Genomic DNA, 26,833 nt, shown 5'->3' with positions numbered 1-26,833 from the left:
TGTAATTATTCACATCTAGCACTCAATAAACTCCTTTAATTGGTAATAATTGGTAATGCCAGTAACCATACCATCAGTCCCCATAACACACCCCTCCCCTCTTTTTCCCTTCGCCTCTTCCCACACACTCTCATTCTCATTAATCCTTTCCTCTTTCAACCCCATCGATCTTTCCTATATTTTTCTATTTCTTTTTTGTAACTTTCTTCTTATATTCACTCATCGTCTCAACTGTCGAGTGCTCGCTTCTTACACAATGTCTGCCTACTTCTATAACCAACACCAGCAACACCAACACCCTCACCATGGTGCTCATATGCATTCTGCATCAAATACTCACCACGGGCGCTCTCGCCGTGCCCCAAAGATGGCCTCGCAGAATGCTCAGCGTCAGTTCCGAGGAGTCAAGAGTATGCGGGAATTGGCGGAAGCTCCGGCTGTGACAGCCTTCCGTGCAAGATTCGAGGCTGGTCGATCCTTCGATCTGGATGACGACCTCGAATTCTGCCCGGGTCTCCTGACTGAGGATGATGTATGTTGTGATTGGCAAATCTTCAATCCCCCTTTATCCGTCACTCCCCCTTGAAGATCGTCACAAATCTCAATGCGGATAAACCATTAGGGGGACCGGTTTTGTTGACATATTTATAGCTGCACTCCATCCACTCTGCTTCCGACCGCTCTTCTCTCTCCAGCGGCTCACCGGACACCTCGCCTCTGCAGCACCAAATTCAACCGGTGCAGCAGGTGACCCCGTCCATCTCCTTGTCCCCCGCTCAAACCAACTCATACGTTCACCCTGGTGTTGCCGGCAACCCTAATCATGTCAACTACCAGCAACAGCAGCCTGCGAACCGAACCCGCAAGGTCATTCCGATTATCAACCCCTCGACCGGAATGACCCTGTCGAGTCCACCTTCATCGATCTCGCCCGCGATGATGCAGACTGCTCAGCGTCGATGGTAAGGGTGCCATCTGCCAAAGTCGTAGGCCGGCACCCTACATCTCCATTCGTCCATTGCACGTCCGTTATTTCAGCTGTTCTGCATCATCGGGGTCCCTTAATCGCAGGTCATAATGTTTTTTTTTTCTCCACTTGCATTCTTGTTCGATACGTCTATTGCATTCGACACGACACACAACCTGGAAAAATATTTGTTCCACAAACACGGCGACAAAAAAAAAAATCTTGAAAAATTCGAAAACAAAAAACCGACCTGTACATACACTCCTCTTCGCCGATTACGACCACCTTCGCCTCATATTCTAGATCCTTTGCGATACTCTTAGCTTGTTGCGAGCGACGGCGCCTGCGATTCAATACCTTGCATCCTTTTCCTACGATACCTCTTTCGTCTCTCAGGGAGGGACGAATACTTTCTTCGGCCTATGTTTCTTTTTTCCGGTCGGGCCACCGATGATGTACAGAACATACGTGCAGTGACATTGCTACTTGACGTTGCATGTTCATGACCTTTGGAGTTGATTTTACCTTGTTTTTTCTGGGAGGGTTTTGCGTGCAAACGACTTTGCCAGATACACCTACGCTGTGGCACTATTTTTACTTTCTTTCTACGATCTCTTTTTTGGGTTTTTTTTACCGGGGCGGGAATGGATATCATTTTCAAGGATCTAGAGGCGGAAACGATACACGTCTGCATTGCTTGGGCACTGTTGAATATCTTGGGTTGTTTTTTATTGCTTTGTTATCTTCTCTCATCTTTTACGGATTGTTTCTCTGTACATGGGATTTGGGGATTGGTGAACAACACTTCCTTGCCACTGGTATGTGGCTGGTTGGGTCTGGTAGCGAAACCATGGGATGCGGAGTTGTTTCTGTTTGAACTCGATATCCTTGGGGGTCTCTCGCGGTGTGCGAGTCTAGACCATTATGCACTTAAAATGCTTTCATTTTTACTCTCCTTTCCATCTCTTCTTTTGGCTGTGTATTACGTTTACCCTTTGGGGGTGACTCCCGGAGAGTTATGACCTTGTATGATGTTAATTTACATCGATTCTTGCACACTATCAAGTTTAATCACATCTCTTGTTCGTTTCGTCTTGGAGCTCTGGTAAGGTTAGGAAGTTGTAGATTGTGTTGGGATTTACTTATACGAAGCGGTCTGTTTGCTTTCTTGGCTGCTGGGCATATAGGTGAGTCTCCTAGGCCTCCTGCTCCGAGCCTTCTAATACCTAACACAGAGCCCGTCGCCCCTATTGATGTTGACCTGGTTTGGATCTTTGGTTTAGTCTGGAGTCTTTATTCCAAGGCTGGTAGGAGTTAGGATTTCAATTTCCTTCGTTTTCTTCACAAATAGATACAATCATAAATAATGTTCGGGAAGTGTGTAAGGATATATATAGTAGAGTGGACAAATGGCTTGAAGAAATGCTTACGTCCCTTAAAAATATATTAATTACACAAAAGTTATAGCTAATCAGATCTCTAATTATATATTTGTCACACCAAACAGTTTGATCGCCCGAAGATCAAGAAGATCAATGTGACGCGAATATGCCAGGCATTGTTCTATATCAACTACGTTAACGTAATGCCATTGTTCCAATAGGCAAACAGAGAGAAGCAAAGCTAAAGCAAGCCACACTTAACATGTCACAATGAGCGATCTTTCTTACCTCTCCGATATGTTTCAAGTACGTCGTCCAGCCTGCATGATTGGGTCCCTACCCGCTAGCTCTTGTTTCAGGATCAACCAACGGCATCCCGACACTAACAGACCCAACGGTCTCTCAGGTGTCAAACCCACGCGCCCAGGGAAATCCCCCACTTATCTAAGACGTCGCGTAACAGACAAATTACGGAGTCGCAGGAGACTCCATATATAGAATATCATCTGCTCCGTACTATCCTATCCTATCCTTATCCGGCGCTGCTCCCGAGCCCCTTACCTAGACTTGACACACCCGCGGGTCCACAGAGTAACTATACGGAGCTCTGGTCTTGACTAATGGTGTCTATTGTGAAGCATGCCCAGCTCGGGCCAAGGGCTTTACAGTGCAGCACTTGCCTCCGATAGGTGGAGGTGAAGTGCCAAGTGACCAAGAAACAAACGCTTGCACTACGATACGTACTGCTTTCGGGTCGTTCTTGCCTTTGGGGTTCTTTCCCCCTATGAAGTTTCACTTTGTCTTGTCTTGTTTTGTTGATATTGTTCGTCTTCTTGTTCTTGTTCCAGGCCTCATTGTTTTATTCTCTTCTCTTCTGCATTGTCTACATTGTCTTCATTGCATTGTCTTTTTTTTCCCTTTTTTTCCCCATTCTTGGATACAGGTATTCGAGTTTGGACTGCCTGCTGACTTTCATTTTGTGATATTGGCATTGTCTTCCCATTCATTCAGAACAAGTCTGCCCTTACAGGTCTGGGGAACTGCTCAAAGTTTACCTTCTTGTCTTGTCTTGCCTTGTCTTTCATCCTTGCGTTTCTTGTCCGTTGCATTCGTTAATATCAAAATTCTCAGGCTGGCCCTGATCTAATCTCTTTTTTTTTCGATTTTGATATCTCCAATTGGGACTTGGGGCAAGATGCAATTCATTCTTTTTCTTGCTATCTTCTTTTCGCTGAGCTTGAATGCTCTTGCCATGCCCGTCGCTCCTCAAAATCACCTTCAAGGCCGGTCCTTCAAGGTAGAGAGAGTCAAGCGCAATGGCCATGTTGCCCACGGACCTACGGCTCTGCGAAAGGCATACCGAAAGTTCGGCATTGATCCTTCAACCCTTGATGGGGTGGACGCGAGCGACTTCCAGCCTTTCGAAATCAAGCGTACCACTGTGAAAATTGCAAAGGAAGATGTGGTGGATTCTGACCAGACGGGCACCGTGGATGCCACTTCGATTGATGGGGACGTGGAATTTGTCTCGCCGGTCAATATTGGAGGACAAACCTTCGATCTGAATTTTGACAGTGGCTCTGCTGATATGTAAGTTTTTCTTTTTTGGGGTTTCCCCTTTTGGAAGATTGGCTGGTTAGCATTATCTTTCCATGTTCAAGCTAACCAATCGAAAATTCCGAACTAACCAGTGCCATATAGGTGGGTGTTGAGCTCGAAACTTCCAAAGTCACTGCGAAACGGCCGAACTGTGTACGAACCGAGTAAATCCAGCACTTTTGAAGAACTCCCCGACAGCACGTTCAAGATCCAGTATGGCGACTCGTCCTATGCCAATGGTGGAGTAGGCAAGGATGTTGTCTCGATTGGGGGTGTCAAAGTTGCTGGGCAATCATTTGGCCTTCCGACGGAGATTTCGCAAACATTCGCCGATGACACCAAGTCTAACGGACTCGTCGGTCTTGGCTTTTCTTCAATCAACACTGTCACACCAGAGCGACAGAATACGTTCTTCGACAACGTCGCCCCCAGCCTTGACGAGCCAGTTTTCAGCGTTCGACTGCTCAGCAACGGTGTCGGTGAGTATGAATTTGGAACCATTGATCCGAAAAAGTACCAAGGCGTCCTGGCCAATGTCAGTGTGGATTCATCCAATGGATTCTGGCAGTTCGACTCGGCACAATACGCCATTGGAGAAGGCTCCTTGCACTCGATCACCCAGGCACCCCAGGCCATTGCCGACACTGGCACCTCGCTCATGATGGTGAGCCCCGAGGTTGCGGAAGCTTATTATAAGCAAGTCCATGGCGGATTATACGCTAAGAATGCCAACGGGTATATCTTCCCCTGCAATTCGAGCTTGCCTACCCTATCTGTTGCGGTTGGGTCTACTTATTCGGTCACCATCCCTGGATCGTTCATGAATTGGTCCGAGGTTGGAACCAACACAACTACTGGTGAAACAGGTGAGTTTTTTTTCCCCCTCTCGTTCAAGCTTCTTTGTGGTATGAGTTCTGACCTAATCTTCTTTCTTTTTTTTTAAATAGTGTGCTATGGCGGCCTTCAGTCAAGCGGAAGCTCAAGCATGGCAATCTATGGCGATGTGTTTTTGAAGGCATTGTTTGTGGTCTTTGATCAACGAGGCCCTTCTCTGGGATTCGCAGCGCCTGCTTAAGCAAAGGAGGCTAAGATCTATTAGTTCCTCAAGTTGTGTGACGATGTACAGATTAGAAAAATCAAAGCCATATTTCTACTTTGTGTGTTGGCAGCGATGTAGAGAGGAGTAAATTCCATTAAGTTGCAATAATAATACGAACTTGGGAAATTTTGATTTCTTCATATTCTCATGGGTATGCGTTTAGTTTTATTTTCAGATATACCGAACACCTTCACATCCCTTACCGCACAGTAGCATTAGTCAAGCTCTTAACAGTACAAATACCACCAGAGGCAGCAACCAGCTTTCCAAGAGCAGGCTTGCCCTCCTGTCCATGGACAGAGGGAACAGCACTGCTATCAAAGGCAACCTCACGATCCGCAGTGGTAGTGAAACCCGGCTGGAAAGTCTCCCAGACCTTCTTCTTAGGGTTAAGCTGCTTCTCAGGCTGTCCATCATTCCAGCCTTCGAAGCTGATACGCTCACCGGCAGGAGCATCCGCAGGAGGGTTAACGAGCTCAACAGGACCGGCGTGCGAGTCCTCGCCTTCAGCAACACGCGGGGAAGCAGCGAGAACCATCGCGCAAGACTTGACGCCGCGCATGGTCACAGGCTTCAGGTTACACACGGCAACGATCTTGCGGCCCTGCATCTCCTCCAGCGGGATCAGTCCGTTCAGTCCGGAGCACACAGTCCGCACGGTCTTGCCGGTCTCCTCATCGAGAGAGGTGTTGTCGCTGCCGGGGGCGTCACCGCAGTCGATCGTGGACACGTACAGCGAGTCCGCGTTGGGGTGGTTGATCGCGCGCAGGATGTGTCCGACACGCAGGTCAATCAGTGATGGGGCAGGGGGTGCAGCGGCGGCAGGAGCGGGCTTGGGAGCTTTCTCTTTCTTCTCCTTCTTCTCCTTCTTGTTGGTTTTCACGGGGGCACCGTCGGCGCCGGCCTGTGTCTGGGCCTTGGCGGCTTGCTCGGCCTTGCCTTGGCCGATGACGAGGGGCTTGGACTCGTTGTTGGCGTCGGGGTTTTGGGCGCTGGCTTTCTCACGCTTCTTGCGCTCCTTCTCCTCCTTGGGGTCGACGGGCTTGGGCACGAACTTGACGTCGTTCAGGTCGATGGCGATCTTCTCCTCCTCGGGGATCTGGAGGGAGAATAGGCGACCGTTCTGCACGAAGTCGACGTGACGCACGATGTGGTGGTAGCCCTTTTCTCCAGTGCGCTCTTCAGCGGTCCATTTCTCGACGACGGGGGCCAGGAGAGCGTAGATGGCAATGTCGGCGACCGAGGGCTTCGCGCCGAGGAGGGTGGTGCGGGTGGCGAGGTGGATGTTCAGCTGGCCGAGGATTCCAGTGGTAATTTCTTTTTGGTCATTGGCGAGAGAGGTCTTCAGGCCGGAGACGGTGTTGAGCCATTGCTTGATGTCGGCTTCCTCTGCCTCATTGAAGGTGACTCGAGGGAAGATCTTGGCCGAGGCGTGGAGGTAGTCAGGCTCGGTCGAATCGGAAGAAATCACGGCGGGATAAGACCGGTAGAGAAGGGACAGGAGAGAGGACTCGGGAGCTGCTGCCGTCGCCATGGTGTATATTCGTGGAGGGGTTGGGAGTGGAAGAAGAGAAAATCGAGGAGGGGCACGGATCTGTGTCAACGATTGGACCCGCGGGGCTGTCAGTCGGGCCCGCAATAGGGTCGACCTGAGAGAATTCACCTTGACGACGATCCCTTTTATATAGGGATCTGGTGAGAATTAACTGCCTTATTTATTATTCACAGTAGCACTCACCTTTGCATTGGTTTTTTTTTTGCCCAGGTGGCCTGTGTCTGCTGACTCAGCAGCTTCCAGGGACCCCACGGTAGAAGTACTTTGTGGTCATACCTCAAGCATGTTACTAGAGGATTTGATCTTGGTATCTCATTGTCTGTGTTTAAACCAATGTATTCTTGATCATGAATTCTATATATACCGCCATCTCTCACCGTCAGAAGACCACAACATCAAAATTAAAGTTTCAAGAGAAAGACAAGCTTTTTGAACTAGACTATCCTTAACAGCGGATAGATGAGACCTATTTGTACCCATCTTCAGCACTTTCAAGGTTGCTCCTGTGCCATATCACTTTGGTTTATATTGAATAGAGACTGGCCAGCTTAGTGAAGTGAAGGCATTGTTGTACGGCAGTTTCAATGTCTACATCCAGGTCTCCGTCGACAAAGCGAATCAAGAAGACGAGCAAGGTTGCTATCATCCCTATTGCAATGTGTAACATCAACCAGAAACTGTGCCGCGAAGAGGCAACTTTGACTTGGATAAACTATTGATATGTCCTCCTTGTAGCATTGGAACGATTCGGATCCACTGGTCAGAGGAAGTTTAGCTCCCACTTCCACAATAATAGGTAATTTCTAGGCATAAAACTCATCTCTTCTGTTGCTTCTTTCGCCGTGTCCGATCAACCACTATGTATGAGGAAACGAGGGAGCAAGGAAGCAAAGAAGTAAAGGAGCAATTGGCATTCAACTCATACCGAGCGAGTCTTCCATTTGACACCAATACCTGCTGCCAACATATGCTGCTGTGCTGTTTTGCCTTTACCCATTCCAATATCCGGGTTCGCAGCAGCTCTAGTAAGCATTTTAATGACTTGTTGCCTACATCAATCGCTTTCAACAGAGCGGTTTGCCCTGTAAAGCTCATTGTCTGATAGCTCAAGCTCAATAAGCCAGATCAGCTCGATGGGTAGGTCAAGGATTGATTTCGCCCCGAATTGTAATTTCTAACTTCGCTCCAGTAGCAGTGAGGCTAGATCAACTTATCTAGTCTCTAGAGCTCAAAGCCTATCACGTTGAAGAGACGGCGATTCAATTGAGAGAGTGTAGCGAGAGACTTTGTCGATAACCGCGCTGCAATGAGCTGCAACGACTCATTAGGCAGATCAAGTATTGATGCTGTGAATAATTGTTTCTCCCAATCCTGAAAAGCATCTATCATGAGGAAGATCCGCTTGGCATCTTCTTTGCTCTCATCTTATATGGGTCAACCATGTCTTCGAGAAATGGAGTTGGGTCGACGAAAGGTTCTGGGGGATGGAAGTAGACACGCCAAAGCCGCGATTAATAGTGATGGTCTGTCTTGGCTCCAAGTAATTCATGAGGATGATATAAATCAGCTCCTACTCACCGGGCCAGATCTTGAGAGACCGCGGAGGGTTTGCATGGAGGTATTCAAAAACTCTGCATGCTGCTTCGATGGAACATGATTGGATAACGACATATTTGTGAAAACCTGGAGTGGAGGTGGTGGATGCGTGTTTAAGGAAGGTATTGCTGGCAGATATCACAATCATTCATATTTGAAGACTGTAAAGCTGATCATCATGCAATAACCCACCTTTACCTTGGTACGATGATACCTTGTGGTATGGGTGGCCTCTATGGACTACCATAGGCACTCTGAACTTACATGCGAAGGCATCTTCCTACATGGTAGTCTAATGTTGTAATGATCACTAGATCTTAATGGCACCTGTTCGGTAAATTATTGGATCTTCTTAGCAGTCCGTATAACTAGTGCTAGCGTGTTTACTAATGATCATTTTATGCATAAACTCAATCCGAGTGGCTTAGATGTGTCTAAATGATCAGGAGTAACCCTCTATGTAACCTTGGAAGGTCTATGCACAGCAACTCTAGGCGCTTATCCGAAAATGCATAGCCTACGTTGGTTATCCCCTGTGATTGGTCAATTGAACGGCGCTAAAATGAGTCATAATGAGTCGTGGGGGATCAGTCCATCGACAGCCAATCACGTAATGCTTACTGTGGGCCCATGTGGTGCCTTAGTTCATCCCTTGGTCTTCCCATTCTTTTATATGACCTGGCCTTGGCCTTCAATTTCTTCCTCAGGACACGACTCCTACAGAGTCGACTCGTATCTACAGTTACCCTAGGGTACCCCTTCATTATCTTGATATTAAGCGTCACGGGTCTGCAAAGGCCCGTCTAAGAAATCCAGCGATGTCCGCCTGCAGTTGTTCGAGCGCAGCGGCAGCGATCCAGATCTCCACTTACTGGTTCCAACCCGCCCAGCACCGGCACGCAGGAACGCCTTCAAGGGCCTGCTGAATATTCGCCATGGGCGAGTCTTCATCCGTACACCGATAACGACCTCTTCTCATCGCTGGCGCCGCCGTTGGAAGGCTTTTCCTCGGCTGTGCCAGTCTGTCAACCCTTTGATACCCTCACGCACGAGCCGGCACTCTGGGCAGAACCCGATCTGTCCTTTGCCGATACCGACTGGAATTTCATATCTGTTGATCATTTGACGCCGTACCCTGCTGGCTATGACGGTGGCGATGTCCCCGTCATGGACTTTGGCTACGGGTCTGTCTCTGCTTTGAACTCTCTTTCGGATTCTGGATCAATCGAGCACCAACACTATGTTTCTGCGTCTCTTGCTCCTAGCTCCGCCAATTCGCCAGGTATGATCATATTCTTCAACCAAGTCAAGGGGTCTTGTTTCTAACGTTTAAAAGACGGCCACTCGCATCCTTCCCCTATCTCTCCATTTCCTGCTCCCGTCTCCACGTCTCTATCCAGCCCTTCTACCTCCCAAGGCGATGATACGCTAAGCCGCGTTGATTCATCACGGGTGGAAAAGCGCAAACTCAACACCCTCGCGGCGCGGAGATGTCGGCAGAGACGTGTGGATCGAATGAAGGAACTTGAAGCCGAGTTGGAGAAGGTCCGGAAGGAAAGAGATGATTGGAGACTTCGGTGTTCGAAGCTTGAAGGCGAAACGGATGCTTTGAAGGGTCTTCTCACTCGCAAGAGCAAGGATACATAGTTTGGTACTCGAGAATTGGAGCTGGTCTCTGAAGTAACGAATTCGATTGGTTTTGGATCCGTGTCCACTTGGTTTTGTCTGTTACTTGGCCTACAGGGACCTGTTATAAGCACTATTGGTATTGTTGGGTCGAGATATGCCCAGCGTTAAGACTTATCCCTCCACATCGGGCACACCCGCAGAGTGGCCCTCGGCCTTTAGTCATAAGTATGAACGTCAGGTACACATCCATGGATGTCCCAGAATATCTGTGATAGGCAGGAGGTTTTGCCATTGGTCTCTTTCTCCGGTTCAGATAGGCGACACCAGGTGACTATCTTCGCGGGGTTTCATCGACCTCAGGAGAGGGGTTGTCCCTGGTACGAACAAACAGGGTATGCCGAACCGATGGTATGACTTGCATATATTAAATTAGGATCTTTTTTCATATTTGCGTAACAATTCAATATCTCAATCAATTACCATTTCTCACTTTATTCTCACCAGCGGACTCCATTCTTCGGTCCGTTCTACAACACTCCAACAGACCTACCCGTTAACCCGAAATCCGTCCATCATGAGAGCTGTACGCTTCCATGGACGACGTGATATCCGCATTGATGAGGTTGAAGAGCCGGTTTGTGGTAATGGCCAGGTCAAGGCAAGCTTAGCATTGCTGCTTATAGCATTCGTAACATTACCTCCGAGGCTGAGTCTCTAACAACGAACCTTGATATTAATAGATTCGACCTGCCTTTGTCGGAATATGTGGCAGCGGTAAGTGACATGCTCAAGACCCATCGTTGACTAGTCATTTCTAACATAACCCAGATATCCACGAGTATCTTGCTGGCCCGACGATCGTCCCTGTCACCCCACACCCATTAACAAAGGAGAAGCTGCCGACCACTCTGGGCCATGAGTTTAGTGGTACAGTTGAAGAGGTCGGCTCAGGCGTTACGGGGTTCAATGTCGGGGATCGGGTTGTAGTTAAGCCCAATCTCTTCGACGCCACGTGTTCGAACTGTTCAATGGGCAGGTTCAATTGCTGCGAGCAAGTGGGGTTCATCGGGTTCAGCAGTAAGCCATACTAAGGTCTGCAGCAATGTCTTGATATTGACCGCCATAAGGTCAAGCGGGTGGTCTATCGGACCACGTAGTCGCGGACAGCAAACATGCGATTTCGCTACCGGATTCTATTCCCCTCGATGTCGGTGGTAAGAATAGACCTCTCCGTTCCATGTTGTGTTTGACTTGTTTCTGCTCTGACAACAGGGTTGTGATACAGCCCTGGTGGAACCTCTTGCCGTCGCATGGCACGCCGTAAGCGGCAGCCCTATACAGACAAATGACACGGTACTTGTGGTCGGGGCTGGACCAATTGGTTTGGCTATTATCCAGGTGCTGAAAGCCAAAGGTATTAGCTCTATTATTGCTGTGGAGGTCTCTGAGCGGCGACGAGAATTTGCCCTGACCCTGGGCGCCACCGAGGCCCTTAATCCTGTCGATGTAGATGCGGTTACGCGGATACGTGCTTTGACAGGGAATCTGGGTGCAGATGTTGCGTTCGAGTGTTCTGGGGTTCAAGCTGGCCTCGATACTGCGATATCTGGTCTTCGGGTGCGTGGGACGACGGTCGTCGTTTCCTTGTGGGAACACAGGCCTACTATTGATTCCTTTGCCGTTGTCTTCCAGGAGAAGCATGTGGCGGGGGCTGCTCTTTATGATGATGGTGACTTTGAGGCTGTGATTGATGCGATTGCTTCCGGTATGCTCGACCTCTACCCAATTTCTGTCTTCACTTCTTAATTAGGTATGTATCCTCTGCTGACCTCTTGCTTCGTTGGTACAGGTAGTATTCAGCCTCACCCAATGATCACTAGTAAGATCCGAATGGAGGATGTGGATGAGAGGGGTTTCAAAGCTCTCATCGAACAGAGAGATACGCATGTGAAGATCCTAGTCGACATTTCTGCATGAAGCACCTGGTTGACTCATGTGTGTCTCTGCAGTGTATTTCAATTTTTGGTTTTGATCATCTGTAATCACTTGTTCCTCTACTAACTATCCTGACTATGCACCAATCTTTGTACAAGCTACATGCGATATAAAACAGGGAATTCCAGCTAGATCAGGTAATTCAGGGCAAGCCGGATCTTCTTGCCTAAGATGCAGTAGGGCTGCCCCCAGTCGGCTCAGCCGAAAAGGTGGACTACAGTGATAATGCAGATCGAGCTTGACCAAGCTTGTGTATAGTGTCTGTTAAAGAGCACCACTTAAGCGTAACATCCACCGAGAAGCATGATAGTAATAAAATGCAGAAATCAAGCCAAAAAAATAATATTATTACCAGCAAGGTTGTATCACATAGGAGACCAGACCTCTATATATACTTCAACAGGTGTCGTAACAAGAATTCTTAGTCGGAGTCGGGGCCGAAATTGGAAACGGAGTAGTAAGCTGGGCTAGCTTCCAAGGTTAATACAATAAATAGTACGCAGCCTGCCGATAGGACTTCCCCCCGATTGACCTAGAGAGGATACTCTGTCATTTCGGGTGATTCACCTTGTCTGAGTAGTACTAGCTATGTTTCTATCACCCACCGTTAGTATTATCATCATCATAGATCTAACCGGCCTTGGTTCTCTTAACAGACCTTTGCTAGGGTAGCTTCAAAGAGAACTCTTTTCCACCAAAGGGTTGCGGGCAGCTCGTGCAGGATAGTAACCCTTCACTCGTTCCTCGTTTCAGGGCAGAGTCAGTGTCGCACAGGTCTGAGGGTTAGTAACTTATACACAAAGGCTAATACAATTCACGAGCTGCCTAGTCAGCTCAATAAACATGCTCTGACAAAGAGCCATTCTATTTTTGTAATGAGTGGCTACACGCGACCTGCCCTAATGTAATCTTTCCAGGAACTTAGGCCGTTGCACCTAAGTGATTACACAAAAGCATTTAACCACTCTGCCAAAAGATCATAGAGACAATCGGAACCCCCGATTGTCACTGCAACGGTATATATACTAGGCCCTAGACTCCGCTAGGGACCACACTAGTTAAGATACAACATGAGCTGACCTAAGCACTCAGTCATGACTAATATTCTAGTAAATAGGACGCTTAAAATGGCGTCAAATGTAGCCAAAGAAGGCAATTCAGTCCAATTTCAGATATCAATATAGCATATCGCTGTTATAATTCAATATTATAAGCAACAATCACAACAGCATAGGCCATGACACTATATTAATGCGCACATTGTGACTAATCTGTGTTAGCTGCGGGTGACGCCATTACTTTGTCTTTTAGAATTTATTTTGTCTGAAACTCCCATTGTTTTGGCTCTTTTTTTCGTTTTCGTTTCGGTTTTGTTTCATTTCCATGTTCCACGAAACGTTGATGCCGCTTTCGATCGGGTCTAATGGAGTTATTATGCATTCTGGTTACTTTGCAGCCCCTCGTACGGACAACGTGGGGTGATCCCAGGGCTACCCTTGGCTGACTTGGGAGAAGATGTCCAGGCATTGCTGTCAGTGGGGAAAGAGGAGTGTTTTACTTGACGCCTCCCGGCTAAAGATCCAGGCAATGTACTAGTATACCTCTATTCGAGACATTGCCCAGATCTTTAGTCCGGATCCATGATCTATGATTGATCGGCAAGATGGGTTTGCGCGAGTTCCAGGCCAATGCGAGCTAACTATCCCCACTGTTTTTTTTTTTTTTTTTTTTGGTTCTAATTTTACGGCATTTACTCATTTACTGCAAGGGTACGGAGTATTTCGTAAAAAAAAGTTAGTCGTCATGCCACGCATCAGACAGGAAGATCATAGAGGTTTTGACCATTCGTTATTTGACACTAAGGCAGCACGTCAGTGTTCGCATCTGATTCATCTAATATCGTCATTTTCTGGGAAAGAAAAAAAAACACGCCTGAGCCGTGAGCTGAGACATGACACCGCCCATGTCTGATATAACTCATTGGTCTATTCTACTGCATTGGATCCATATGGGGCGGGTTGGAGAATTTTTAGATCCCACTGTTTAGGTATATAGCACCTTTTCACTTGGGCTACGCTTTGACTACTCCCTTCTTCTTTAGTTCTAATTCCCTTTGTCACCCAGTATTCCATTATCTTTTCTCTCATCCCTATATTTGGCATCTAATACCCAGTACAAGTACTCTTTTGGCCACTTTTTCTTTTCTACTGTGGAACCCTGCCTACATTATACCCTCGGCGATTGTTGCCAAACAGAAGTCATTATGAGTACACCACTTACAGAAACGGTTATTATTACCGGTGGAAATGGGTTGTTGGGCTCAGAGATCGTTATTGAGATTGCGAAGAAGCAACCTTTCGTTCATCTATTATTGACTGCAAGAGATATAAAGACCGACGATGTCCGCGAACTGATGGGGAAGATCCGCTTGATCGGCCCCAGGTCGATCGAGGTTCTTGCTCTTGATCTGACCGATTTGACATCCGTCGCATCGTTCGCCAAAGCCACCGTCCATCGGGTTCGCTTCAGAGACATTCCGCCTGTAACCAGTCTAATTCACTCTGCCGTTGCTACATCTTACGTTATTGATGATCTCACATCAGATGGCTATGACCCTGTGTATCAGACAAATTGTTTATCTCCATTTTCATTGACTATTGGACTGCTCGAGGCTTTCCGGGCTGGAGATGGTACACCAAAGGGCGGAGCTAAGGTGATCAACATCGGCTGTTCGGCGATATCTTCCGGAAGATTGGATTATTTCGATCTCGACCATGGAAGAAACGGAAGGCGACCGGGAACTGCGCTGAGCGCAAAGGAAGAGAACGTTCGTCTTGGGAGCAGCAAGTTAATGGCCAGTGTTGCATTATATGCATTGAGGCGGAGCTTGATCTGGGTAAGTTAACAATTCGGAGTTCCCGATTCATTTCCCGATTTCCTAATAAAATCTAATTATAGACCGGTAATATATCGCTCGATATCTTCACCTTGGATCCAGGAGGCATGACTGGCCAGAGCACTCTGCGGACCGGGGCCCCTATGTCGGTCAGAGTCGCACACCAAACTCGGTCCGGACTTCGGCCATTCCTGCGCATGGTATCCCGAAGCTCCATGAATAAGGCCAGTGTTCCAGCCAAGGCGGTTGCTAGAGTTGCATTCCACATCGACGCGGTGGAGAACTGGCAAAAGGAACGCTACTTTATTCTCGACAGCGATTACGAGGCCGCATCCGTCTTGCCGAGCTTGCGTGATGGGGAAAAAGTGAACAAACTATTAATGCAGATGATGCAAATGATTGAAGTGGAAACGAAGGAGATGGATTCGCCTCCTCTTCGACCTCGTTTGACCATGATCTCGCCTCCTACACTTACACTATGAAGGGATAAAATTATATGGACATTTTAGCATTGGGGGATCACACTTTTTGTATATCAAATTAGCGAAGCCAATTAGCAAAATCAAAGCGTTTGATCTTTTGTGTATTTCAATGTCGAATCATGTTTATAAAGTACTTATGTACCTGTCCTATCGTCTCATCTACAGACGGTTACTGCAAGCGGATGACCGGATTTGGTGACCACAACAGACCAAGACCTTGGATCACAAGTCTTCCAAGGTTCTTTCGCTTCTTTCGCTTTGCTTCCTGTTTTTTTTTTTTTTTTTTTTGTTATTTCAGTCTTTTCATAAGACTTTCATTCCTTCCAGCTTTCTACATCTAACCTTTTCAAAATTGGGGTTGTCACTAGGGGTCTCCGGCCGCTATATCAGATCTTGGCTCCCGACATAAGCGCCTCGACGGCCGCGCCCGCAGTGATGAACCGACACGTTCTCGAAAAGGGCCACTCGGCTTATCCCAGGGGTTCTGCATTTTCAAATTCACCGAACAGGTAAGCCGAACCACCCAGTTCGAGATAAGCTCGCTTCTCATTGTCCGAGCTCCGAGCCTTGTCGTCATGCCAGATCATGAAGCTTGAAATCGAGACTGACTAGGATGTCTTCGCTCTCCCAGGTTCCAGCCTCGCTCGCAACCCGCCCTTCGGAGACGCCGGCAGCTCTTCCAACGCCTCTGCCTCCTTGGCGGTGTGTCGCTAGTGCTGTTCCTCTTGGTCTTCCCGTCCTGGCGCGCCGCCATCCTTCCCTCCATCTCGCTCGGCCTTCTCTCTTACCCCGGAGATCTACACCTACAGACGGTCCGATATTATGATTTATCTGAAGTACAGGGGACTGAGAAGGGCTGGGAACGTGGAGAGCGTGTCCTGATGTGCACCCCGCTCCGTGATGCCTCGTCGCACCTCCCGATGTTTTTCTCGCACCTTCGAAACCTCACATACCCACACCACCTAATTGATCTGGCATTTCTGGTATCGGACTCCCGGGATGACACCCTAGGCATGCTGTCGCGCATGTTGGAGGACATACAAAATGACCAGGACCCGAAAATGCCCTTTGGGGAGATTTCCGTGATCAAGAAGGATTTCGGACAGAAAGTCCAACAGGATGTAGAAAGTCGACATGGATTTGAGGCGCAGGCGAACCGACGTAAGCTGATGGCGCAGGCCAGAAATTGGTTGCTGAGCGCAACACTTCGCCCAACCCACAGCTGGGTCTACTGGAGAGACGCGGACGTGGAGACCGCTCCGTTCACCATCATTGAGGATCTAATGCGGCACAACAAGGATGTTACAGTCCCGAGTGAGTGGTGACTATTGCTTGAGCATCTGGATCCATACTAACTGGCTTTGCAGATGTCTGGCGCCCGCTTCCAGATTGGCTTGGCGGAGAGCAGCCTTACGATCTGAACTCCTGGCAAGAATCCGAGACTGCATTGGCACTTGCGGATACCTTGGATGAGGATGCTGTCATCGTGGAAGGATATGCCGAGTACGCTACATGGAGGCCTCACCTTGCCTACCTCCGCGATCCCTACGGTGATCCAGACATGGAGATGGAGCTGGACGGGATCGGAGGTGTCAGTATCCTGGCCAAAGCCCGGGTGTTCCGTGCTGGTGTACACTTCCCAGCCTTCAGTTTCGAGAAACATGCCGAGACGGAAGGGTTTGGCAAGGTAAGATAGTAATCAACGAGCCGGTGGCTACAATTGCTAATGTTTCCTAGATGGCTAAACGGATGAAGTTTTCGGTGATTGGACTACCACACTACACCATTTGGCATCTATACGAGCCCAGTGTCGATGATCTCCGGCATATGGAAGAAATGGAGGTGGAGCGATTGGCTCGCGAAAAGGAAGAACAAGAACGAGCGGGGCAAAAGGACAGCACTCAGTCCAAGTCCCTAGGTACCGATCAAACTGTTGATGGCGAAGAAGTGCAAGGCTCCGCTGAAGGCCCGGCTGGTCAGCCCATTGAAGACACTATGGATCCTACTCAGGGTCACTTGAAAGCCCAAGCTGAGACAGTCCACCAAGCCGAAAAAGCTGAAGTAGTCGAGAAAGCCAAGCAATGATCCTTGACTGGCTTTCTCTCCCGGCTTCTTTGATCCAGCCGGCTGGATCACGCATTGTATTCGGGATATTGTATTTTCGTATGCAAGTTGAATGTCTCATCTCCCTATCTGGGAAGACTATTTGTTTAGACTAGGGCATATTTATGTCCAAGCTCCGTGGGTGTAGGGGCTTTGCTTTTCACGTTTGTTCCATTCTTGCATATTTCTTTTTATATTTGGGGAGTTATTTCTCTTTTTTACGGAGTCACGGCGAAGTATAACGGTTGGTGTGTCATGAAGAGCAATAATTTCGACCATACAAAAGCAAAACATTGACGAGTTTAATTCAATGTATTCACCCACAAGGAGTCGGCTACTTATACGACCTATTGTCCTTGGCGACGTGGTTCTAATCTGACCTATGGTGTTGTAGCTGGTAGTACAGAAATAATTAGCCGCAAAATGTAGAATATGTGCGGCGAAAAGGATGTAACAGATGAGAAACGACTTTCAACGCATACAATGTAATATGTGACTTTTAAATCGGCCCAATAATGTAACTGTAACATAAAGACCCTCTAGGGCTACAATGAACATCGGATGAAGCCGAACACCCCGTAGACCTCTTAGGCGGTGGTCCGCGTGTCTCCACTTCGCGTCAACGCGTCCGAAGTCGATGCTTCATTTCGTCAATTCTCACTTCGTTTCGATTTACATACCCTATACACATTGTAACCTGCAATGTCTACTCAAGACTCGCGCGGTATTCTTTTCACACATACTCGCCCCCAGGAAGGGTTCCGGCTACTAGAACTTACCCCAGAGCTGGAAGAACTACTGACGTCGAAAGATGCACCTGTGTAAGTCGACGAAATGAGCAAGGATGCAAGCAGACCAGGAGCAACCCACACGCTTCTAAGTTCAAAATAACCACCCTCCCCTCCGCTATCCCTAATTATCAGCCCTCGACTAACTCGCGACGCCTTCCAGACTCGAGCTCAAATCACCCTCTACAGCCCTTGCACAAGCAGTAATCGACCCTACCGCCCACGACTACGTCAACCTATGCACACCCACACAAACTTACCGCATCCGCCAAGTTCAATCCTCAAACTCCCTACATATTCTCCGCCCAAGTCGCGGCGAAATCTCCCAAGCAGACATCAAAGTCGTTGAAGAAGATGCCGGCGAAAGCGGGGCATTGAACCTTCCAGATGAAGCTGTAACGGCCATTTCAAAGTGTTCATCGACGCTGGAACTGCACATCCCACCGGGAGGGTTCTCAGTCATCCCATTCCTGGAGAAGAGTCTACGGCTTTATGACCGGCGCAGTGATGATGACGGGGACATAGCGATGGGCGGCTCTGCTGACCCCACTGCTCCGCTGGGATCCAAAAAGATGCGCTCGGCCAGGGAGAATGTGTATCAGGATATCCCTATGTCGACGGCGCAGTGTGAGCAGGGTTGGATGGAGCTTTGTGCGTTTGTAGATGGGGCTGAGGAGGTGGCATGTTGGCGGCCTTCGGCGCGGTCTCGTTTGGCTGTTTGGAAGCGGTTGGTCGATGGTGCTATTTTGCAAGGCATTGATCTTGAGAAGCAGTTTCTCGTTGGGGACTTGTGGAAGTCTGTTGTAGATGATGAGGAGATGGAGCTGCCGTTTCCACGTGCATTGCTGGAGGCTGTTGTGAGGCGCATCTGCATTGCGGATGAACGGCCGCCTTTGTCGGATGATATTAAATGTGAGTCAAAAATAAACGGTGGGATGTGTCTTCAAGTATCGAACTTGGCTAATTATTTTGTGATGTTCTCTAGGGGCGAGCTTTGATAAGGTTGAGTGCACACAATGGGTTGGCGAAACATACTTGGCTGCCACTGCTCCAACTACGTCGTCTGCTATTGGAAGAAGTGAATTGCTTCGGGCGTGGAAGGATTGTCTGCCTGAGACATGGAGAGGAGAGGTAGCCCTGTCAAAATTACCGGTAACTCGACCTTTCCTCCATGAGCTGCGACGCAATAGCTGATTTTGACTACAGAACGGCTGCTACAACAGTCCTGACCCTACGACTATATGTTTTGTTGAACCCTCGCAACGGCAGCCAACCAGTAAAACTGCCTCTGCGCCAGCCACGGCTGCGAAGGCTAAGAATACCAGAAATTGGCACGAACTGCTCAAAGGTCGCCGTTGATTGCAAAAAAAAAGACCCCCTGACGCACTTGCTGCGTAAAATGCAATGGCATCTAAATATATGATGCGCGCGTATCTAGAAGCACCACGATCATATCTGCCACCCAAACTCGCCTCGATGCCGCACTTCCGGGAAAAGAAAGTGGGAAAAATCACGAGCAAACAAAGAAACAAACCTCGAAATGATGCTCCAACGAATGAATGATTAGCACCAAGTGTATTTCTCATTCAACCACCACTCCACATCCTTGCCCAACCCTTGCTCCTCGCCAGTCCACCGTAAACTGGCGATGCTCTCCTTTTCGCGGTGGATAAGCTCAGCCTTCGGTTCCACCAAAGCCACAGCCTTCTGCAAAAGGGGAGTAGGGTTCCAGAATTCAACCTTGCTCATGTTCCACTCGTGCGCCTCTTGTTGTGCTCGCCGCAGGATAGCAGCCATAGCCTGAACAGTGGCCTGCTCCTCCACCGGAGATGTGGGTTCATCATACACCCACCGAAGAATGTAGAGGACATTATCCTCGGGTGCCTCACCGAAGTTCCGGTTCCAAGCGCAGTATACGCGAGCCTGGTCATCACCAGCGCCCTTGACTACAGGCGGGGAGCGTTCAGGAATCAAGTTCTCAGCGTAAAACTCCTCTCGAGCCCAATGCCAGACAAAGTGATCAAAGTTAGGGAAAATGGCAATCTTAGCACCACTCGTCTTCTGCGAGGCGAGACGCATCTGGTCGCGCAGCTTGGCAAGCACAGTCTCACTGCACAAACTCTTCTGAACATCCTCAGCAAATAGATCCCTCGTGACAGCCTTCTCCAGCCCACCCGTAGTAGCCGGTAAAGACATATGGGAAGACGAGAACGGCCGCCACCCAAACTGGGCGTAGAACTTCTTCCCAATATCCGAGAAAAGCACTGTAAACAACGACTTCTGCCGTGGCTCTTTCTCCATTTCCCACGTCTCAAGTTTAGTGCTCAGCTCCTCTAGCATCCGCTTTGCGTACCCCTTCCCGCGGAAATCAGGTCGGCAGTAGACACTCCCCACGCCGTGCGTGGAAACCTTCTCTACCTGCCCGTCATGCGCAAGCAGCGCTGTCTTCCGGTACGACTCGCATGAACTGAGGATTGTGCGCTTGTCCTCGGGCTCGTTGCGGTCCACTAGGATCCAGCAGGTTAGGCCGTCGCGCGTCAACCGTTGCTGGAGGAGATGGTTCTCGCGTTCTATGTATGTTTGCACATCTAGTGGGCCTTTCCAGGCGACACTGTTCAGCTTGATTGAGGCAATGCGCTCTGAGGCTGTAGCTGGGACTAGGATCAGGTCTGGGGATTCCCCTGCGGGGAGGGTGGGGATTTCTGCGGCAATCATGTCGAGTTGAGCACAGGTGAAGTATGAGTTGTTGAAGTTGGGAATGTCAAAAGGGGGGAAACCAAATGTAAGCGCAAAGATATAATAGAAGAGAGGTAATCCGGGGTTATAAAGTCCAAAGTTTGAAGATGTTTCCGACAAAAAAAAGAAAGCCAAAATCCACCAGATACCCGTGGACCGACGGGGCCCCGATGTCATAATATACTGGTCATTTCTAACTTTCTATTCTCCATCTGGGCAAAGATAATAACCACAAATGGGTCACACGAACATCCATGGATAGTATGTTCTCCCGATCTAAATCACTACAATTGGACCAACCACACTCAATCCATCCTATTACCCCCTCGCATTCTGCATCACTATCAGGGCCGGATCTGCCTGCCATATTCATACAAATTAAATATAAAAAAAGGCAGACCATGTTTCTCTTTGTCACTGGCCCGAAGCAAAGCGATGACAAGCGACGGAGGTTGCATTACGTTGGTTCTTAGAGGTCCTTCCAAGGTTGACGTAAGAGCCCCGGGGTCTTTTGCCTTCCGCGGAGGGTTTCAACGGGTCATGTGAGCCTTGGCGACTATGTCATATTTATTGACACAAGTTGTGTTGAGTGTTGATCTTCAAATGTTTTAGATCAATGCTGTGACGTTCTGTAGGTAGAATTTATGCAATGATGCTTCCCATCACTGTGTGGGGACTGAGGCTCACGCGACCATGTTTATACATTCTACTTTACATTAATAGATCATTGACCTACCAGTGGACTTATATACCGGTATCCGAACCCAACAGTCTTCTTTAGTTCTATCAACTTTGAATTTGGACTTCATAAGGACTTGATGTTGAATTTAGTTCACATTATACCTAGGTAGGGATTCCTCGACCCACGTCTATCCATTAAACGTTAATAACTATAACTGGTTGGTTCGCATATCATAACTTGAATTGATATGAGAATTATAGAGGCAGTTCAAAATCTTTATTGAACGGTGAGTGCTACGTATATGTCAACTAGTATAAGGCTGATTGGATTTCTATTTATGTACTTATTTCCTTTTTCGGTAAACCCCACTGGTTCTTTGATATCGATTTACTCCATTGTACTTCACAACCTTGGAAGCCCAAGTAACGTCTCTCCAGATGTTATAATAAATGCAGTCAAATGTCTTTGCTCTGTTCCTCTTGGCAGAACGTTTGCCCGGTCTCACCTTTAGACCGCAGCTCCATCTCTCTCTCTTGGCTTTGATCACACAAGTAGATAATGATTTCTCGGGGATAGACAAAGCGTAAGCTTCCTATATTTTCAACGGTATCCATTAACCTAAACTGGATATCTGGCTAGCACACTTACATAGTCACCCCCCACCCCGAGGGCCTAGCGGCCTAATTTCATCAGGCAGATCCAGGACATTAAGCAGAAGCGCAACAAACATAGATAGTGTAGTTGAAATTTAAATCAAATGACACGAACAGAGAAAACCAAAATCAGATAAAACTTTGTGACACAACAGACATTATGGCATAAGGGACTTTCGTTTTGAACGGAATCATCTCCACTGGGTTCATCAGCATAAGAGTAGATATAGAAAAACGCAAAAACGAGAAGATAGCGAGGAGACATTGGGAACTAGTTGGTAGTATAGTTGAATTGGCTAGGAGAATCATGTAGTTGATTTCAACAAAGGAGACGAATGAAATACAACGGAAAAATGGGAGATGGTATGAGAGAGAAAAAAAAAAGGCCGGACCGCAGCAAAAAAAGATGAGCGAGAAGACAAAACCGAAGGGATCAGGCAAGATGCAAAATGGAGTAAATGGAAAGCTATGAAAAAGCCAGGGAGAAAAATAAGAAAAGAAGGATGGAGAAGGAGCGTCATGAAAGTGAGAATAGGAAGAAGAGCAGGGAGATAAGAATAAGCACTTGGAACGAAGCACCAAAAAGGAAAGATATGAACCTGATCTATGTAAATAAATGCCATGTGAGTCCCAAAAGTCGTCCGCTCCCCGTTTTATGTATTTGCGCCACTTCTTGTGGACGGCAATTCCAGAATTTCCTTCGTCCATCATGTATGTTCGATCATTGGTCACGCTAAATCAAGAATGAGACAGAATTGGGGGGGTGGTCAAGGGGGGGGGAGAAGATAAGGAAGAGAACGGAGAAAAAGAAAGAAAAAAAAACCAAAGAACATGAATTCCCCCAAAAGCCTAAAATAGGATCGGAGAATTTCGAGGTCATGGTGGCTGCTCTGAGTCCACCGGTTCGTTAAATTTCTGTCGTGCCTCTTCTACCCACAACTCCAACCGAAGCTCGCCGGCTTCGACACGTCGTACAGGTACTGTTTTGGCACGGCCATTCGAGACCTTAGGGGGCACTTGCTGGGGTTCGCCATTTCGTACTTTAGAGACGGAAAATGGTGCAGTGCATGATCGTAGGTGCACTTTGCCCGGTTCTGCCACAATCCAAGTTTGTTCTTCCTTGGTGGTCCCCGCTGGTGGTAAAGCATCTTCCCGCACTTCAATGCAGACGGTGAAACTGAACTCGTCATCGCGGGGAAGAGGGGTCAACCGGGCACAGGCTGACGCGAGTCTCGCTAGACATGCCCGGAATTGTGCCTCGAGATCAACCGATGTTGGTGCGGGGCCCCGGTCTGAGACAGGGGCACCTGTATTAGATGAATCTTCATTTCTGTCTTCAAATGTAGTATTCACCTCTCCGGCAGGGGCACGCGGAAAGCCCGACAGATCAAACGCATATCGTTCGAGGGGCTGATTTGTGCGAAGAGATGAAATGATGATACTGACTGCGGTGATTGTGCCTTTGAGAATCTCCGTCCCGACTGCGATTGAAGCATCGTTAATGTAGTCACAGACTTTTGGGTGACGGGATTGTCGAACAGGGTAGTTGTATGCCCGCACAGGGAGGAAGGTTGCACGTGGATAGACTGAGCGCAGAAATAGGATTTGATGAACGGAGACGGTGAGGAAATTGGTGAAGGAGGCCGCTAACGCTGACTGGTTTGTGGGCAGCGATTTAGTAGCAGGGACCGGGGCGGAGAAAGTGGTCATGGTGGTGGTGGTACTACTGCTCTCACTGGCAATCGGCATTGCCGTCTAACGATCCGGTGTGGTTTCCGCGGTGAGGGTGGTCTTGACGAAGTCTCGAAGAATCTGAATGATGTTCCACCCTGAAGCTAATCATCGCTCTGCCTTTCTAAGCCATCGGTCAACGTCACGTCCGATAAATTTTCTGGTGTTGTTATGTTTTGGAATCGGTCAAAGTTTTTTTAGGGTTCCCCGAATTCCGGCCAACGACACGGCGAGTCAAGATGATCCGCAGGATAAGACGGCTGATTATATCAGGGTGAGTAGAGCGACAGAAAGTAGTCACTCAACGCGGCATGGAAGGGAGGTCTATGAGGGGAAAGAAAGATGGTTGGGTGTATAGTGGGTTGGAGGAGGGGGTTGTTTGTGTTGTAAAGGAAATCCGAAACGTACGCTTGGGTGGACAAAACGACAAATAGAAGCAAACCTCAAAGCATGAGGGATAGAAAAACCATATAATTCCCGAGCGACGATCCCAAGTGGAAGGGAGTGATCACTTTTTTTTTTAGATTTAAGAACCCTTCGGGAGGGGAATTCAAGGAGGGGTGTTAAAGCGAAGGGAAGGAGGGGAAGTTTTGAGAGACGGTAACCCTCGAGACGAATGTTTTTTTAAGGGGGGAAGGGAGGACTGGGCCCAAGTTGGAAAGTAATGAGGAAATGAAGAGGTTATAGAGATGAATCGATGGATGTACCTCACTCTCGCTCATCGAGGGGAAAAGCAGAAGAAAGGCGGACAAGGCGGACGTAAGTTGGTTGGAAGGGTCACGGTTTATGTCACGTGGGTTCGTCATGGGTTTGAAGAATCCATTTCAACTTCGATTTATTTTGCTTTTGGCTATTTAAGAATCTATGTAGCTTTTCAATTGTTTTTATCATACGTAAGAATTCTATCTTGTTTTGATATCTTGGTCAAAATGTTGTGTGCTCACATGTGCAGTAATTTAGCATAGCTTACGGAGTACAAAGCAGCTAAAAATGAAGAAGGGGGGAGAAGAAAAAAAAAACAGAAAACGAAAAAGAAAAATACAGTGTACAGTGTACATATTTACAGTATAAAATTTGCAGTATTTATACCATATTTGTATGGAGAAAAGAAGGGCACACAGGTTTTTACCTCTGTTTTTCTTCCCCACTGTGAGGTGGATGGATATTACTCTATCAGAGGGACGATCTTGGCAAGAAAGGGGTAAGGGGAAGACAATGCAAATAGTGTACCTAAATAGATTAAAAATCATCAAATCATCTACCATGGAATTGGACTAAAGAACCAACGGGATATAGCCGAGCAGAATTGGTTAGAAGTGTTCCGGTACCTTACCTGAGAAGATTACAGGGAATTTATATGAACCACATTACATATCACATATCACATACCTAGATACATAGGTGGTAATAATAGAGTAGTTACATTAGAATATATTGCATGTTTACATACACTTCTTAATTTTTACATATACTAGTAGGAACCTACCGAGGGTATCAGTAAGGTACCGGGTACACTGTACTGCATCATACGTATATCCACTCTCGTAAAGATGTAGTACTCACCATTTAGCTTTACCCGATGATCTTCCTACACTGACGGCGGTGGCGGTCATAAGACCAGGATACACTTTCCCGTGCATGTCATTTGTGCTCCGTCATTTGTATTTGAAAATTTATGCGGGTTCAGCGTATGAGGTATCTTTTTTGTACTAGATTATCAATCTCTTCCATCTGCTTCTATATCCATGGGTGACCTCTTTACCGTTTTACAGAGCTTTAGGAGGGGATATATATGTACGTAAGTATGGTATACTAGACTCTAGGGCTGCATTATCAAATGGTACTTTAGATATATCCACCCTCTTAAGGCCACTTAATTATTACCTACAGTCTATCTATCCTGAATTCTAGTCCCACCGATAATATTATTTCCTGAGCTGTTTGACCGTGTAACTTCCAAATCATAGTCCCCCCAAATGACATTGAGTCAGTTCAGTGGAACTCCAATGTTCTCCGAAGGACCATAACCCAATAAGATCGACCAAAAATATCAGGACTTGGATCTTAACGAAAGCTCGAGCCAGTTCAGTCCGGGCCAGTGACTCATGCCCACGTATGGTACAGGTCCTAAAATGGTAAACGGTAGACAGTAAACCATTATTCCGTACGGAGTACCGTCCACTGGATGTTCCTGACATTAAACGACATATGTATTATGAGCCCACCTAAGTAGTATTCTGTAGGAACATAATCCATGCATCCTAGGATCAGTGAGATCAAAGAAATGAACAATTGTATCTCTATCGAACTACAACGTATTCCGTTTATTTATCCCCACAACGTAGACACGCGTGATGTACTCTATACAGCTTAAGCTCTTGAGACCTGAAGAATTTCCATACTATGTAGGCTGGTACGTATGAATACAAAAATATAATGATCTACAACACGAGTAGTCGGTCGCGTATGCGGCCTCATGTCCTTGAAAACGTAGGACTTTAATAGCCTGATGTATCTGGCTCAAAGATGATATTAGCACGGTTATGAAATAACACCCAATGCTTTTTTTGGGCTTTTTTTGGACTTTTATTTTTTAAAAAAATATCTTTCTATATATTTTATTATTATTTTTTCTTTTCCGTATTATAGCTAGCAGGATAATAAGTAGCAATAGTGCCACCTAGAGTTGTAGACAGTCAGGCTTATCCTCTACGATATACAACATGCAAAACGTATTGACTAAAATCATACTTGAGGATATAAAGAATGGTGCCCAAAACAATATGCTCTTTGATAATTCAGTGACACAATTGACAGGAGCAGTAATAACACGCAAGTAAACCAAATCCAATTAACTATAATATACGATTGTAGGGCCGACCGCCCTCAAAACTGCCCCTCCTCCGCGTCTCCTTATCTGTCGACGCGCAAAACATTTAG

At 47.4% G+C, this 26,833-nt stretch overlaps 10 protein-coding genes across 10 annotated transcripts; 7 read left to right on the top strand and 3 right to left on the bottom strand.

Moving 5' to 3' along the window:
• Positions 1 to 244: 244 nt before the first annotated feature.
• Positions 245 to 1,561, top strand: N7537_002049 (DUF4452 domain-containing protein). The gene is made up of 2 exons (XM_056893107.1): positions 245 to 532; positions 652 to 1,561. The coding sequence occupies exons 1-2, from the start codon at positions 257 to 259 to the stop codon at positions 964 to 966; spliced, it is 591 nt and encodes a 196-aa protein (XP_056758102.1). The 5' UTR covers positions 245 to 256; the 3' UTR covers positions 967 to 1,561.
• Positions 1,562 to 3,544: 1,983 nt separating this feature from the next.
• Positions 3,545 to 5,023, top strand: N7537_002048 (pepsin-like aspartic protease; the record flags this gene model as incomplete). The annotated part of the gene is made up of 3 exons (XM_056893106.1): positions 3,545 to 3,939; positions 4,051 to 4,814; positions 4,896 to 5,023. 3 exons carry the CDS (start codon positions 3,545 to 3,547, stop codon positions 5,021 to 5,023), a joined length of 1,287 nt encoding a protein of 428 aa, XP_056758101.1.
• A 223-nt stretch (positions 5,024 to 5,246) lies between these two features.
• N7537_002047 (putative cofactor for methionyl- and glutamyl-tRNA synthetases) lies at positions 5,247 to 6,581 on the bottom strand (the record flags this gene model as incomplete). The annotated part of the gene is made up of 1 exon (XM_056893105.1): positions 5,247 to 6,581. One exon carries the CDS (start codon positions 6,579 to 6,581, stop codon positions 5,247 to 5,249), a length of 1,335 nt encoding a protein of 444 aa, XP_056758100.1.
• A 2,230-nt stretch (positions 6,582 to 8,811) lies between these two features.
• On the top strand, positions 8,812 to 9,845 carry N7537_002046 (bZIP transcription factor JlbA/IDI-4; the record flags this gene model as incomplete). Its single annotated transcript, XM_056893104.1, has 3 exons — positions 8,812 to 8,820; positions 9,015 to 9,480; positions 9,535 to 9,845. 3 exons carry the CDS (start codon positions 8,812 to 8,814, stop codon positions 9,843 to 9,845), a joined length of 786 nt encoding a protein of 261 aa, XP_056758099.1.
• Positions 9,846 to 10,401: 556 nt separating this feature from the next.
• Positions 10,402 to 11,804, top strand: N7537_002045 (2,3-butanediol dehydrogenase; the record flags this gene model as incomplete). Its single annotated transcript, XM_056893103.1, has 6 exons — positions 10,402 to 10,461; positions 10,568 to 10,601; positions 10,656 to 10,904; positions 10,955 to 11,041; positions 11,113 to 11,592; positions 11,677 to 11,804. 6 exons carry the CDS (start codon positions 10,402 to 10,404, stop codon positions 11,802 to 11,804), a joined length of 1,038 nt encoding a protein of 345 aa, XP_056758098.1.
• A 2,281-nt stretch (positions 11,805 to 14,085) lies between these two features.
• N7537_002044 (glycosyltransferase family protein) lies at positions 14,086 to 15,200 on the top strand (the record flags this gene model as incomplete). Its single annotated transcript, XM_056893102.1, has 2 exons — positions 14,086 to 14,718; positions 14,781 to 15,200. 2 exons carry the CDS (start codon positions 14,086 to 14,088, stop codon positions 15,198 to 15,200), a joined length of 1,053 nt encoding a protein of 350 aa, XP_056758097.1.
• Positions 15,201 to 15,635: 435 nt separating this feature from the next.
• Positions 15,636 to 17,285, top strand: N7537_002043 (ANP1/MMN9/VAN1 family protein; the record flags this gene model as incomplete). The annotated part of the gene is made up of 4 exons (XM_056893101.1): positions 15,636 to 15,709; positions 15,832 to 16,514; positions 16,568 to 16,887; positions 16,938 to 17,285. The coding sequence occupies 4 exons, from the start codon at positions 15,636 to 15,638 to the stop codon at positions 17,283 to 17,285; spliced, it is 1,425 nt and encodes a 474-aa protein (XP_056758096.1).
• Positions 17,286 to 18,005: 720 nt separating this feature from the next.
• Positions 18,006 to 19,450, top strand: N7537_002042 (putative sister chromatid cohesion protein Dcc1; the record flags this gene model as incomplete). The annotated part of the gene is made up of 4 exons (XM_056893100.1): positions 18,006 to 18,124; positions 18,255 to 19,003; positions 19,077 to 19,243; positions 19,298 to 19,450. 4 exons carry the CDS (start codon positions 18,006 to 18,008, stop codon positions 19,448 to 19,450), a joined length of 1,188 nt encoding a protein of 395 aa, XP_056758095.1.
• A 204-nt stretch (positions 19,451 to 19,654) lies between these two features.
• Positions 19,655 to 20,806, bottom strand: N7537_002041 (uncharacterized protein; the record flags this gene model as incomplete). The annotated part of the gene is made up of 1 exon (XM_056893099.1): positions 19,655 to 20,806. One exon carries the CDS (start codon positions 20,804 to 20,806, stop codon positions 19,655 to 19,657), a length of 1,152 nt encoding a protein of 383 aa, XP_056758094.1.
• A 2,232-nt stretch (positions 20,807 to 23,038) lies between these two features.
• On the bottom strand, positions 23,039 to 23,911 carry N7537_002040 (putative mitotic spindle checkpoint protein (Mad2B); the record flags this gene model as incomplete). Its single annotated transcript, XM_056893098.1, has 1 exon — positions 23,039 to 23,911. The coding sequence occupies one exon, from the start codon at positions 23,909 to 23,911 to the stop codon at positions 23,039 to 23,041; it is 873 nt and encodes a 290-aa protein (XP_056758093.1).
• Positions 23,912 to 26,833: the final 2,922 nt, after the last annotated feature.

Source organism: Penicillium hordei, assembly GCF_028827395.1.
Source record: "Penicillium hordei strain IBT 12815 chromosome Unknown utg000001l_segment0_segment0, whole genome shotgun sequence".
Taxonomy (NCBI): domain Eukaryota; kingdom Fungi; phylum Ascomycota; class Eurotiomycetes; order Eurotiales; family Aspergillaceae; genus Penicillium; species Penicillium hordei.
Note: the sequence above shows the minus strand (reverse complement) of the source record. Positions and strands in the feature narration are given on the sequence as shown.

Coding starts and splice junctions, on each gene's coding strand:
- N7537_002049 (XM_056893107.1), top strand. CDS start 257: ATGTCTGCCTACTTCTATAACCAACACCAGCAACACCAACACCCTCAC. Junction 533..651: donor GTCTCCTGACTGAGGATGAT/GTATGTTGTGAT, acceptor ACATATTTATAG/CTGCACTCCATCCACTCTGC.